This window comes from Pangasianodon hypophthalmus, chromosome 13, assembly GCF_027358585.1.
Source record: "Pangasianodon hypophthalmus isolate fPanHyp1 chromosome 13, fPanHyp1.pri, whole genome shotgun sequence".
NCBI classification, from domain to species: domain Eukaryota; kingdom Metazoa; phylum Chordata; class Actinopteri; order Siluriformes; family Pangasiidae; genus Pangasianodon; species Pangasianodon hypophthalmus.
Genome location: NC_069722.1, coordinates 12,541,962 through 12,557,404, shown reverse-complemented (window position 1 = coordinate 12,557,404; position 15,443 = coordinate 12,541,962). Strand labels below are relative to the sequence as shown.

The window sequence follows — 15,443 nt, the reverse complement described above, 5'->3', positions numbered from 1 at the left end:
AATCTGCAACAATCTCAACTTCCTCACCATGTACAGACAAAGGAGTGACGGGGGTCCTGGATTTTCTTGACTTGCAGAAGCTGAGAATACCACTGAACGTAGTCCATAAATCATGGAGATACAGGTCAGCAGCTTCAGTTAATGTTTGAGTAATGGCTAGTTTTCCTGGGATTTTCATGTATACCTGCCACTTGATGTTTTTTGTTTTTCGCACCATTCTGGGTAAACTCCCAGGAAATCAGCCATTTCTGATACACTCAAACCAGCCTGTCTGGCACTGACAGCCATACCACAGTCAAAATTTTCCATGTTTGATATAAACATTAACTGAAGCTCTTGACCTGTATCTACTTGATTTTATGCATTATGCTGCTGCCTCATGACTGGCTGATTGGATAATTGCATGAATGAGTAGGGGTACAGGTGAAGTGGCAGGTGAGTGTAGCTTTCCCTATAATAGTCCACCAGAACTATAAGATATTTTTCAGGTCAATTTTTCAGGTCAAGGAAAATTACCTTCAGTAGGACTACATCATGACCTCACTTGGATACCACACATGCCTTGCAATATTTTACTTTCTTCTCCACATTTTGAACCACATGTACATCATATGGCAATATCTGCATCTAACAGATCAAGATTAGAGTCAGAGATACAGGTATCCTGTCCTCCGAAGCAGCTGACAAACTCTTTTCATCTCCTCCATTCTGCCACGGTGAGTGCATTTTTTTTTCTTACATTCTAGCACCATTTCTGGAGAACGCTAAGGAACTCTATCCTGCCCACTAGCACTGTGTTGGTTTCCTTCTTTAATATCGCTAGCTTTGATTGCTTTACTCCCTGTGCTGTTTACCACTGTGATGGAAATCCCTATGCCACATAATTAATAGTGTGAAGCTAGATTTATTAAGAAAGTTAACCACTCGTGCAGTCATCATCCAAATGTGCACTCACTGCTCAGATTCAGCCAGGTTGTTATGTGTGGTACTGAGGTTGCTAGGATTGCTGATACACTATATGGCCAAAAGTATGTGGACACCTGACCATCACAACCATATATGAGCCCTCCTCAAACTGTTACCAGAAAGTTGTTAGCACTTGTCTTTGTATGCTGTAGCATTAAGCTCTCCCTTCACTGCAACTATGGGGCCCAAACCTGTTCCAGCATGACAATGCCCCTGTGCTCAAAGGGAGCTCCATAAAGACATGATTTGCCAAGATTGGTGTGGAAGAACTCGAGTGACCAGCACAGAGCCATGACTTCAACCCCACTAAACATCTTTGGGGCGAAGTGGTTTGCCGACTATGTGCCAGGCCTCCTTGCCTACATCCTTGAACATCATTGCCTGACCTCACTAATGCTCTTGTGGCTGAATCGGTAAATCCCCACAGTCATTTTCCAAAATCCAGGAGAAAACCTTCACAGAAGAGTGAAGGTTATTATAACAGCAAAGGGGGGACTAAATCTGGAATGGTTCAACAAGCACATATGGGTATGATGGGTCAGGTGTCCACATACTTCTGGCCATATAGTGTAGCAGCTACAGTGTTAGTTATCAGTCTGTAACTGGATTCAAAAGTATAATGTCATTGGTTTTTTGCACAGCACTGGCACTTCCCCAGCCCCAGCAGCCCTGCACTTCCTGCATCTATGGGCACAAGAGCCATGTGGCTCCCTCCAGTGTGAGATCAGAACCCAACAAGCAGTCCACCTTGCCCTAAAATTCTTTCTTTTGGTATTTATCATGTGCTTGTCCACTACGACAATGTTATGACAGTCAGGTGAATCAATAATGAAGGCAGCACAAGGTTGAAGGTTGAATAGCTATCTTTACCTTTCATGGAAGCTTCTCAGGTGTGTCCAATTGTTGCTCTTTTCACTGAGTGCAACTCACCTACTGGGACTATACAACGGTGAGGCGGACAGCGCATACGCGTGAGAGACTGGGATCTACACACAGAAGTGGAGTCCTAGATCTGGGACAAGTTTGGCAAGGTGCAGGTGGATGTTTTCACCAATGCCAAGTCAACTTATTACCTCTTGTGGTTCTCCCTATAGCAAAGCTGGACAGCCCACTGGAACAGGATGCACTGGCCCACGTCTGGCCGCTCTATCTACTGTAAGCCTTTCTGCCTCTACTGCTGATTCTTCCCATGTTGGACAAAATTAGCAACTAGGCCACAGAGTGCTACTTGTGTCAGAGTTGGCTGCCAAGTCATCTCTATTCATGCCTTGGCCGTTTAGCAGCTTTTGCCAACACACATTGGAATAAAGTCAACAACTGCAAAAGTGCCAACTTAGAGGGACCTAAAACATTTCATTGAGTTGTTAATGAGATCATAACCTTACTCAAAGTTTGAATTCCAGAAAGGGCAATATTGTGGGTTTACACAGAGAGTGATCAAAATTGTTACTGTTAAATATTACTATGACCATACAGGTCTCTAGCACACTACTTCATTACTGGACTTAATTACTATTTTAGAAGATTTGAATTTTACACAAGTATTATTGAAACTGAATATTTGTAGAATTTAATTTACAAGAGAAAATATAGAAACAGACTTTCTACTCCTTACATTTTCATTTTGACCTTCAAAATACTTGCTAAAAATACCATGAGACATTCTCTTGCCTGGATTTAACAAAGTTTCCTACAGGGTGACACCTCTTTTTTGCCTCCTACATAAAAACAAAACAAAAATTCAGCATCAAGTCTAAAGAAGCATGCTGAGGTAAATTAGCCTTAAGTCTGGAAAATTTAGTATCTAGTTTTGTTTTTGTTGCTAATGCGTCCGCATTAATTCCAACAGGGTTATTTAACATCAGCGAACCGCCAAGCCAAATTCTAGGTTTGTCTGAGTTAGCGGAATATTTAACAAATATTTGATAAGATAAATAAACTCATTTCTGTACAAAACTCATTTTTGATCAGTTAGAAATAAACATCTTTACTTGAACACTTGAGTATGTTTAAATATCTTTCACTGACGTAAATTTTTGGATCCATTCTTCTACTTTTAATTGTGTGAGAGTTTGACGCAGTACCCATTGTTTTACTTAAGCAGGTGTGGTTGGTATTTACTACCTTTTAAAAATAATACTAATTCATACCATTTATATTATTTTCTTCCTGTCATACTTTCATAAATTTTTAGAAAAATCCTGGAGGCTGGTGACTGAATTTTGACTTTCTCTCAAATTTTCTCTTAACATTTCTCCGTACTGGACTGTCTCATGGGTTTTCTAGAAGAGACAGTTCAAGTTGTGTGAAATAATCTGAGCTGAATTGTTACTCATGTTAATGAAGCTTAACATAAGCAATATGGTAGTGGAACATTTAGCTGATTAATAGTTTTTTTTTTAGTGTGTGTGTGTGTAGCTAATTACACAGTCATTAAACAAATGTTAATGGACTGCACAGTATATGGTGAGTGATCACTTGGTTTGTAGGGCACTCAATCTAGCACCCTAAAAAGTTCTTTGCCTTGGACTTTTGGGTCAGTTCTACAACAGGGGTTTCTATTCAGATACTGTTCCAAGTAGATCCCCTTCAGAAAGCTAGAATAGTTAATCATCTAAAGAATGTGATGCTTGCTACACGGCATCTAGTTTTAACTCCAACTCCAATCCATCTTATCTTAATAATAGGTTCTAAAACTCTAAAATGTGTTTTATTGTAAGTGTTTTGATTTACTGTATATACAGTATTTATAGACTGTATATTTAGAAGGGTTTTTGGAAGGAAAATAATTTAAGGTGAGAGAGCTGTTTCAGCTTTCCCAAACAGAATGGAAGAGTGCATCAAATGTTGTTTGTGGTGACATATCGCTTGGTGAAAAGGAAAAGGACAATAACAGTACTGAGTGGTTGAGGTGGGATGGTGGTCAAAGTCAAGGTCTGACCGTAGACAGTACTTATAGTAAGAGCTCTCTCTCTCTCACACTGTGTCTCTCTCTCTGCAGCAGCAGGAGGTCTGTGTTGCTGTTATCCAAAATCTAACACACATTCAATGTATTGTAGGTGCTATGTGAGGAATGTTAGCTCTTTGCTTTCCAGGGGTGAAGGGTTGAAGGGTTGAAGGGTCTTTAGGCTTAGGGGCCACTCTATGGAAAACAAAGTGGCAAGCGCTTTAGATAGATTCCTTAATGGTGTACAGTGTATAAGTTAAGTACTCTACAATATACTGTGAGCATTTGTTACTGTGATATAATATCTGTACCATTAAATCTTCCATGTTTCCATATATATCTCAGAGAATCTAGAAAATTGATTAAAGCTAGTTTTTGGTTGGTCAGAAGTCTTTGATGATTATGCGAAATGTAAATTAAATGTGGCATGTTCAGCTCTAGTGCCCTTTCACTGCCTCTTTCTCTCACTGTGTTTGTGTGTTGAGAGAAGTATGTGCATGTGCAGAGAGCAGACACAGTGGGTCTCTGAAAGAGGTTAAGGACAGGGGACTCTGGGCCTCAGTAACCCAGCATGAGCTGAGCCTGGGAAGAGCAGTCAGGTTTTACATATATTACACTGGGCATAGTATGCTCACTAATTACAAATGTTTCCTTGATTAAGACAAATGCTCTCTGCATATTGGAAAAAGTCACAAATTTTCTGTAAAAGTCTATGCCTGAAATGCATGTCCCACCAAAAACGGTTAAAGTAGAAAGTATATCTACTTAACACTGCCTTAATGTCTTCTTTATATTTAAAAGAATAAGAATTATATGGTATGAATATAATTATGATAAGAATTGTTCTGCATGCCATGGCATTGCCTCCTCACAGCTCCAGGATCCCTGTTTCTGTGCATTTTCTCTCAGTGTCCATGTCAGTTTCCTCCAGGTTCTCCGGTTTCCTCCCATTTCCCCAAAACATACAGGTACGGATTGACTCCGCTAAATTCCTCTTAGGTGTGAATGAGTGTGAGTGTGTGTGTACATGGCGCCCCACGATGGATTCAAATTCAAATTCAAACGCATCCCATTCAAAGTGTGTTCCTGCCTCATGCCCAACACTCACTGCAACACTGACCAGGATAAATCAGTTGCTAAAGATGAATGAATGAACGAACGAACAAATATTTCTTTAGTTCTTTTCGTAGGCACATATGCCTCAACTTTACACTTCAAAGTCAAATAGTGTGCAAAGACTATAGTGTTCATGTGACCTAACACCTCTTTGTTTGTATCAGACTCAGAGCTTAGTGCCTGGAGTTCATTTCCCCATGGTTGGCCATTTCAATACGTACGTAATGCCATCATCATATATCGTAAAGTCATAAGGTGACTTTTTAGCATCAGACACCTTCGGATTGATCGAAATTCCTAACAAATCTAAACTTTAACAGAGGTAACAGTAAGAATGAGACCAAATACATATTGCTTCATACATATTGTATCTATCAAGGCAGTTTGCATTGTTAAAGCTAGCTATTAGCATTCAGCTAGTTTGTCTTGTCAGAGTCATCATGCTAGCTAACTTTTGAGAGATTAGGAATAAAACTGTTTCTTTGGTTCCTTGGTGAAAAGGCACTAATTTACCCATCAGTAGCTAAAGCGTATGAGTTCAGGGAGACTTCTTTTGCCTCTCTGAATCCTTCTTGTACTTTTACTTTCATACTGTAATAAAATATAATAGTTTATAATAAAAATAATACTACTTGAGGGAAGAAGAAGTTTAACCATACTTTTTAAACCAATAAATTCCTTTGTAAGGCTATTAAAGGGTTAAAAGATGTTTCTGAGCGTCATATGGGTACCACTATGTCCAGTTATATCCAGTGTGTGAATTTAAAAGTTAATGTAACTTCAGAATTAACTTCAGTGGTGCCTGGGATTTGCTGTAATCTGCAGAGAGCCTTTCTAAATCCTGTGCTAGATCTTAAGCAACAGGGTTCATGCACCGCTACCTAACCTCAAAGGACTATTAAAGGTGGTGTTGTGCATCGCCTTCTCTCTCCACCTCGCTAACTGTGTGTACGGAGAGTCTCTACACGTTCGTGTTCACTCAGAGCAAACCTATATGTGACTATACATCGAGTGCTCTTCGTCGCTTATGTCCAGCAGCGTTAGTCTCTAAGAGTTTGGAAAGGTTTTGCTCAGCTGAACTGAACACTAGAAGATGTGGTGGATGTTGTTTCCCCGATGGATCTGGTTTTTCCTTGGGCACGTCTGCGTTTTGCGCGTGCATCTCCGGGTCCGGGCCATGACTGTGTCCAAGGTGGTGTATTCTCACGCCGGAATGTGTCCTAATGAGATGAACCCGAACCTCTGGGTGGACGCGATGAGTACCTGCATGCGCGAGTGCCAGTCAGATCAGGTGAGCATGGTTTCGGTGGCACGCGCTCCGCGCTCAGTGCATGGAGTTTTAAATTGCAGCATGGGGTCTCAGTGCCAAAATCTCGTTTCTGAATGTTTTGAATATATAAGCGACTCAATCCCGAATGCAATGCACTGTACTTTAACATAATGCAATCTAGATAATCTACACTGAACGGTAGACTTTGGTGGCAGATAGTTTGCAAATTGCATCCTTTTCATGATTTTTTTTTTCTTCCTTCTTCTTAAATTTGTGGTAGATCAACAGGTACACTCCTGGACTTTAAAGAAAAAAAAGGGGGGGACCAAGCCCAAATCCCAAAATTGCAAAAAAGCTTTTAATGGTCTTAACAACAAATCGTTGATCAGGAAATTAACAAGAATTAAACAAATAGATGAAGGAACACAGTATGGGATAGCTTTTCCCTTTGATTTCCCTTTGATGTTAAGGCTCTTGATGGGCTGCATCAGGTGTCCTAGATAATAAATCTAAAATGAAAATCAAATAATGACTAATCTTTTTAAAAAAAAAACATCCCAGAAGATATTTTTGGAAAACGTTTTACACCAAGACATGTGTTAGTTTGATTTTTACATCAAACATTTTAATCACTATCATGATTTTGCCTTTGTGTACAAGAAGACTATATAAGTGAATTTCCCTGTTTCTAGCTTTTCTCCCAAACAAACTGTTCACTGCAGCTAAAGTAAATGAGCAAATGGTGGAACAGGAGGTCTGAGGAGTGCATTTGTTTAATTCTTGCTCATTTTCTGACCAATGATTTGTTATTAAGACCATTAAAAGCTTAATATTTGCCAGTTTGGGCTTGGCCCATTTTTTTTTGCCCAAGAGTGTACACTGTATTTTAACATAAATCAGTCTAGATAATCTACACTGAACAGTAGACTTTGGTGTCAAATATCATGATTTTTCTTTCTGGACACTTGCATACTGCTTCCTTCTTCTAACTGGTAGATAAACTATTCATTTTCCATAAACCCACAGAAATGAGCTTTCGTCCATGCTTTACATTAAGGTTCCCTAAACTAACATTATTTACTATATTATTTAACATTAAAAGTCCAAACCTTCAGCATTAATAAGCGGAGTAATATTAACATTTGATTATAGATTAATGTTTGTTCAATCCATAATCCAATCCATATATTAAATTACAGCATGTTCCTAAATGTTTATAACTTACTGAACACTCCTCTTCTGGTATAAAGATTGGTATGCTATTCACCCTCAGTACTGAATTTTGCCAGTTATCAATCATAAACATATTAATTAAAGTGTTGGTTTATCCTGAGTTAATTCTACTCATTAGCCTCATTATCTTCAAAAATGTATAGTCTTTTAATTTTCTGTACATATTAAGCTTTTTTTTCATGACTCTCAAATAAACATTGCTGATGGACATTCTTGCTATTTCTTCATCCCTTAGGACTGTGAGACTTTTGAGAAGTGCTGTTTAAATGTGTGTGGAAGCAAGAGCTGTGTGGCCGCCCGTTATAGGGACATGAAGGGAAATAAAGGACCAGTGGGAATGCCAAAAGAGGCCACATGTGACAAGTTCATGTGCACCCAGCAGGGTTCAGAGTGTGACATCTGGGATGGACAGCCTGTGTGCAAGTGCCGTGACCGCTGTGAGCGGGAGCCTCGTTTCACCTGTGCCTCAGACGGTATGACCTACTACAACAAGTGCTACATGGATGCAGAGGCCTGTTCCAAGGGTGTCACCCTTACTGAGGTCACTTGCCGGTTCCACCTGTTGTGGCCCAACACCAGCCCTCCTCCTGAGGAAACGACTATGCTTCCTACCACTGTTTACCTGGAAACTACCCCTGTGGATATCCAGGCTCCAATAGTGATCAGCAATCCAGGGCAAAACATTGTGTTTGTAGGTGAGACAGCAAGCTTCCTGTGTGAAGTAACTGGCAAACCCAAACCAGAGATCACATGGGAGAAACAAGTGGAGGGAAAAGAGAACACAGTCATGAGGTCAAACTACGTACAAGGTAACATAGTAGTGACTAACATTGCTCAACTTGTCATCTACAATGCCCAGCTCCAAGATGCTGGCATTTATACCTGCACCGCTAAAAACCTGGGTGGATCTACACAGACGCACTTCATGTTGTCTGTCATACGTCAGGATCAAGCCATGAATGAGAGCTTAGTGAATTCCACACGTCTTCCTGCTGAGGAGTGTCTGAAAGCACCTGATATGGGTGACTGTGGAGAGGAAACCATCAGCTGGTACTATGAAGCCAAGCGGAACAACTGCTTCACCTTCACCTATAGCCAGTGCAACAAGAACAGAAACCACTTTGACACGTACAAGTCATGCATGCTATCCTGTGGAGCAGAACTAGCTGCCCCTTGCTCCCTCCCTAGTGTCCAGGGACCCTGCAAATCTTATGAGCCACGGTGGGCATACAACCATCTCCTCAAGAAGTGCCAATCGTTTGTCTATGGTGGCTGTGGTGGCAATGAGAACAACTTTGAAAGTAAGGAGGCCTGTGAGGACATGTGCCCCTTCCCCAAGAACCACAACTGCAAGCTGTGCAAGCCAAAACAAAGGATGATTACCAGCTTCTGCAAGAGTGACTTTGTGATCTTGGGTCGCATTACAGAACTGACAGAAGACCAAGATTCAGGCCATGCACTCATCACAGTAGATGAGATCCTAAAGGATGAGAAGATGGGACTGAAGTTCTTTGGACAGGAACCCTTGGAAGTGACACTGCTCAACATAGACTGGAGTTGTCCGTGTCCCAACATCACTAATGCTGAGGGCCAGCTGATTATCATGGGGGAGGTGCACAATGGGATGGCGGTACTGCAGCCGGACAGCTTTGTGGGAGGCTCCAGCAGCCGTCGCATACGCAAGCTCCGCGAAGTCATCAACAAGAAGGCATGTGCTTTTCTCAAGGAGATTGGCAACACACAATAGTAATAAGCTCATACTGAAATGCAATGGACTCTCTGAGACACAATAAGTACCCGTTCCCACCAACCTTTTAGTAGGCATCACAGTGAGCCACCAGCATTATCATATTACATCAAGGCTTTCAGTTCCATTCCAGTGTTTGAATCATGCAAACAAAAAATAAAACAACAATTAATTCTGCATTAATGCATACACGGTTATCTCCACGTAAAAATTATCATTGTTACTTATTTACTCTGAACATAACTGTTTTCAAGCACTTATTTTGTAAAAATTAAAAAAAAAAATCTTTTCATATTTTAGTTGCACAAATTGTGTGTGCTCTTAAATCTGAACTCTAATGACAGAATGCCTTATAGGCAATTACTTAAGCTAAATCCCATGGCCTTTATCTTAGTCAATTATGAAAAGGGCTCAAATCTGCTGACTAACTTCATTCTTCATTCTTCCTTCTATTTATCACCATGTCGGCTTGAATCAATAAATGGCCTGTCCAGTTTATGTCTTTGCACCTTGTATTTACATTTTAATATATTTTACCTCCACCTTGATCTCAAACCTTATTTTATGATATGCTTATTATTTATTTTACCAACCTAACTTTTCAGACCTACCATGAACTGAATTACTACATACTCCTATACATGCTTTACAAAGTTTTTGTATTTTGTCTAAAGGTATGGCAGGCAATACATTAATGAGATAACTATTAATCAACAAAATGAATGATGATTAAAGAAATGTATCCTTAACTTTTTTTCGTTATTCCTTCATTTCCTCATATCACTAAGGAGTACAAACATTTAATACTTCAGCTTAGTGGTTTTTGTGAAGGGGGTATTTTATGTTAGTTTACTTGTTCCTTTCCTCCACTGTTAGTCAATGCTGGCCCTTGTACTTGAGCAGGCACATTCCAGCTGGACGGTGGTGGGGGTGAGGGGGAGTTCTCAGGGGACACGGGGGGCAGTCTGATCCGTGTGTTATGTCTGGGTCTGGGGTTCTCTCCTCTCCTGCTGACCTTTCATGTGAGCGCCGGGGCTCTGCTGGCCGAGCACCCCGCTGCCTGACCCTCTCATCTTCTCAGCCCGACTCCAGCCCTGCCGTGACATTGCGCTGGTAGGGAACCTTCTCCGTACACATGTGTACACACACATATACACATACACTGCATTCTGGTTTAAAGCCCATTCTTTGAACTCTTGACTTGAGCTGGATGCGAGACAGAGGGCCAGTACATACTTGTTTTCCCCAAGGTGGGCCTCTAATGTTGGCTCTCTCGGGCTGTCCAATGGGGCCCCGGTCCATGACCCTGTAAGAGGCTAATGAAAAGGAGGGAGAAAGAAAGAGAAAGGGGGAGAGTATGAGGGAGAGAATTCATTAAAGTTGTTGACAAGTGTCAAGTACAGCAGTCAGGCTCAAGTTCACTGGCTTACTTGGTCTATTTTCACTAATTATGAACCTTTTTAATACACAGTTCAAATAAAAAAGACACCTAAGACATGTTAACACTAAGCTAACAGTTTATTACGTATGTCATGTCCAGCTTAGGAAGTAATTACACCTCTTTGCTTTATGTTCCCCAGCACTACACACAGACATTATCATCTGATATCACCTGGCATGGGATAACGTTAAGGACTATACAGTATATACAGTACTTCAGGTTTCTAATGCTCACTGGGGCATATGGAGGATTGATAGTGAAATTCATTCATTCATCATCAGTAACCACTTTATCCTGGTAAGGTTTGTAGTGGATCAGGATCATATCCCATGAACCCTAGGCATGCAGTGGGGACACCGGAATGGGATGCAGTCCATCACAGGATACCACGCACCCTAGGGATATAACTGAATGCAAATACATTATTCAGATTGAACAGATAATACATACTAAACAAATATGAATATAGATACAAATAACTGGTGAATTTTTTTTTTTTGGAGAAAGCTTGCCAGAAGCTTCAGACTAGATGTGTGCACTGAGCTGCAGAACAAAAAAACAACAACAACAAAAAAAAAAAGCACAAGGTTGTTATTTTAATTTGGTACTCGTGAAAGCTTGTGGTAGGATTGCCACATTTCAAGAAAATAATCTCAAATACTGCATAAAAAAACTTGAAACTTGCCCGAACTGTTCAAGCATAGGAAAGACTCATTTTGAGCATATTGTGAATAAGAGTCCTGAGATAAGCACAGGAAGGTTTTTATGGTTACAGCAGCAGTTTCAGAAGGCCCAAAATGTGTGTGTGTGTGTGTGTGTGTGTGTGTCCACCTATTAAAAAAATCACATCTTAATTGAAACTGGACTGATGGTGTTGATAGAAGATCTAATAGTTCTGATGTAGTTTCCAAGAGTCCAACCATCTTTGATTCAGAGTCAGGATGCAGTGAAGGGAAAAAAGTAATAAGACACTTTTGTTTTCGTTATCTGAAAAACATCCAGTGAATATATCCACTTCAAATTTACACACATAATGTCTTTTGACTTTGTGCTCTAAATATGAACAAAAAAGTGTGTTAATAAGCATAAGCTAAGAAATCTTTTTTTTAAACTTTTAAAATCGATAGGAAAAAAAAGAATTCGGACAACACAAATTAAAAGTGTACTTTTGTTGCGAAGCCATTGCTGGCATTTACAGTTGCAAGATGTCTATGGTAAGAAGTAATTAGCTTTTTGTAGCATTGTGGTTTAATTTTGGCCCATTCCTTTTGCCAAATTATCTTTTTTCAAGGTTATAAGTGTACCTCTGATGGACATGCAATTTCATAATCCTCAATACATTTTCAATGGGATTCAAGTCAGGCCATGCAAGGGCTTCTTGAGTCATTTTGGCTGTATGTTCGGGGTTTGTTGTCATTGTCTTCTCCCCAGATTCTGTTTCTTGGCTGACGAGATTAAATTCTCCTCTAATATGTCCTGGTACATCACTCCATTAATTTTTCCTTCGATGTAATGCCGTGTCATGATGCTCCCAACTCTGTACTTCACGGTGGTTATGATGTTACTGGGATCATACACCCAACCCTTCTTTCTCCAAACAAAGTGAATTATTGCTAAAGAGTTCTAATTATGTTTTGTCTGACCAGAATATATTGTTCCAGTAAAGTTCCAAAAAAGATTTCTGATTGAGTTCTGAGTTCAGACTGATGCATGTCTAAATCCTTTTATGTGGTTCCATGAACTTTCCATGTGTATAATATCATGTGCACCTTCATCACGATTGCTACTTGAGTGAAGTCTTCCCAACCAATGGCAACATCTTTTATAATGACACGAGGTGCAATCTGCACAAATTTCTTGTAGCATGTATATCTAGAACTTGATTTATTTTTTTATGTAATCTTTACATATACAGTTGAGGTCAAAAGCTTACTTTCATCTGGGCTAAATTTGACTCAATTTTTCACAACTCCACACATTTCATGTTACCATACAATGCTTTTGTTAAGTCAATTACAGTATCTACTTTATTTCCGTAAGAGGTCATTTCAAAATAATAGCTAAGTGATAGATATAGTTCAGCTTTTATTTTGTGTAACAGATTTTCAGTGGTTCAAAGCTTACATACACTTTGTTAGTATTTGGTGGCGTTGCCTTTTAATTACCTGAGCTTGAATCAAATTCATGAGATAGCCTTCCAAAAGCTTCTCACAATACTTTGCTGGGATTTTTTCCCATTCTTCCTGATTCCTCTCTCATTCCATTCCTTTCCATTTCTCTGGGATTCTTTGTGATGGCCATGTCAATACTTTCACTTTGTTGTCTTTAAGCCATTTTATTAAAACTTTGGAGGTATTTTTAGGATCAAGTTTTAATTTCTGGCTGATGTCTTGAGGTTTTGCTTCAGTATTTCTAGATAATTCTCCTTCTTCACGATGTCATGTATTTTCTGAAGTGTGCCAATCCCTTTTCCAATAAACATCCCCCCAACATAATGCTGCCACCCCATGCTTCTCAGTTGGGATGGTGTTCTTCGTGTTAAAAGCTTCACCCTTTTTCCTGCATACATAGCATTGATCATTATGGTCAAACAGTTAAATATTTGTTTCATCTGGCCAGAGAACACTCCTCCAAAAGGCTGGTGATCACCTGCAAACTGGCTTTATGCCAGTCTTGAACTAGGGGCTTCTTCCCAGTACGACAGCCTTTTATGTCATGGTGATGTAGGACTCTCTTTGTACATACTGTACTTTGGTACCTGCTGACTGTAATATTTGTGTTTTGTACTGTGTATTGATTGAGCAATCTTTGATCAGATATCGCACTAAGCTGAGTTTCTCTTTCTTTCTTTCGTTCTTTCTTTCTTTCTTTCTTTCTTAACACCAACTACTAACAACTAACACCAACCTACTAACTGACTGAAGTTCATACATTTGAACAAACCAACCATACGCTACATACCTCTCTTGGCATATTTTTATACACCACATCACCACATTAAATTTATCAGCTTCAGCTAATAAATGCTGACACTCCCCTTCATCAGGCAGGAAGCTGTTCTCAGAATTCACAGTCAGCTCCTTCTAACTCTTATGGGCCTTGATTGCTTTTCTGCCACTTATGCATTCATGCATGGCTGGCTGTGTTGCTGGGCAGAAAGGAAAATGCTGCAAGTGATGCAAGTCCTTTAATCATTGCAGGTAAAAGAGAGGGCACCAGGCAGATGATACAGTGCTCACGCTAGTGGCCTATTTTGGCTCTAGAATGCATGTTGAACCACATAGTTTTAAAATGTAGTTTTTAACAGTACAAATAGACTTTGACTTCATCATTTATACTGAAATGTGATCAAATGTACTATGGCTGTGCTTTACAAATTTACAATAATCTCAATGCTGAACAGTGAAATGTTATTGTCATCTCACGTACTGTCTTCTTTTCTCCACTAGATGGCAATATAGCATTTGTCTGTTCTTATGTTGCTACAGTAAATAAGTATTACATTGATATGCAGGCTTTTTTTTGTAGATTGGAGATACATATGTGATACTTGTTTCTATTTATTTATTTATTTATTTATAGATAATTCGCTTCTACACTGAGCTACCATTTTAGCAGATACACCTAATAAACTGCATCTCATTGCACCACACGCTGCATTTTTTATCTACTAAATGTGTGTACCTAATGAACTAGAACCTCAGTATATTACACAGTGTCATTGTGTGCGAGTTATAAATGCATATTATTTATCTGAGGTTTACAGATTAGGTAAAATTAAAATAGTCAGAGTACTGGAGAAGCAATCTGCCACTGATGTGTGGCTACAGGAATGAAACATGAGCTGATGCGGAAGGCATGACCTCATTTGTCCTTGCAGTTGTTTTGGTGACTGAAAAACGTACAGGCCTCATTAATTACACATAACATACAGATTTTCTTTTCTTAGCTGGGTAGGAGAATGCAATCAATACATCCTTCTGTATATAATACATCCAAGCACAGTTTGACCAGTTGGTGGGTCCAGACTGATCCTCACTCTTCCAAAAACATGCATTATTGTAGTTACTGAATATGCTGTAAGGTGAAGAACTGCTAAATATCATGTTTGGACTTGGAAAAAGGCTAACCATGTGGTAGTGGATGGTCAGGAGTGTTCCATGAACTTGGACATCACAAAGAGTCTGAAATAAAACAAAACAAAGATACCCATCCCACCTTATTAAACATTTGTGTGCCAAGCCACTCCTCTCCCTGTTTAGTGTGTGTGTGTGTGTGTGTGTGTGTGTGGATGTGTCCTACATACAGTCACGATGCCTGTTGTAGGAAATACACTGTGGTGGATATTAGGTTAATTATTTTTGATTCACTTTATGTATATGGTTGTTTTGTATGTATGTTAAAGCAACCTAAAGCTTACTCTCCTGCTCGTTCTGCCACTGGCAGTCTGCACAAAATATGGAGATATCAAAATCTGTAAAACCCACTCCACAGCTGCTCTCTGCTCTTTTTGGAGGCACAGCACAGATGGGCAGTGAACCCTTCTCCACTGCTCGGTGACCTTCTTGGCCAGTGAGAGTCCATCAGCTTGTCAAATTCATGTCCCATAATTACTTATTGCTTGTAGCAGGTGGAAGAAAACAGGAAGATGTGAACAGTGTGAACAGCCTAATAACTAGAATGAAGGAGAATGGAGTAAGGAGTAATTTCATGAATGATCAAC

The 15,443-nt window shown here is 39.7% G+C and overlaps 1 protein-coding gene across 1 annotated transcript; it reads left to right on the top strand.

Moving 5' to 3' along the window:
- The first annotated feature begins 5,700 nt into the window (after positions 1 to 5,700).
- On the top strand, positions 5,701 to 9,777 carry wfikkn2a (info WAP, follistatin/kazal, immunoglobulin, kunitz and netrin domain containing 2a). Its single transcript, XM_026916906.3, has 2 exons — positions 5,701 to 6,320; positions 7,768 to 9,777. The coding sequence occupies exons 1-2, from the start codon at positions 6,123 to 6,125 to the stop codon at positions 9,277 to 9,279; spliced, it is 1,710 nt and encodes a 569-aa protein (XP_026772707.1). The 5' UTR covers positions 5,701 to 6,122; the 3' UTR covers positions 9,280 to 9,777.
- Positions 9,778 to 15,443: the final 5,666 nt, after the last annotated feature.

Bases quoted from the DNA above. Each gene is read 5' to 3' on its own strand.
- wfikkn2a (XM_026916906.3), top strand. From the start codon at position 6,123: ATGTGGTGGATGTTGTTTCCCCGATGGATCTGGTTTTTCCTTGGGCAC. The intron at 6,321-7,767 runs GTGAGCATGGTT...TTCATCCCTTAG, and splicing joins GCGAGTGCCAGTCAGATCAG to GACTGTGAGACTTTTGAGAA.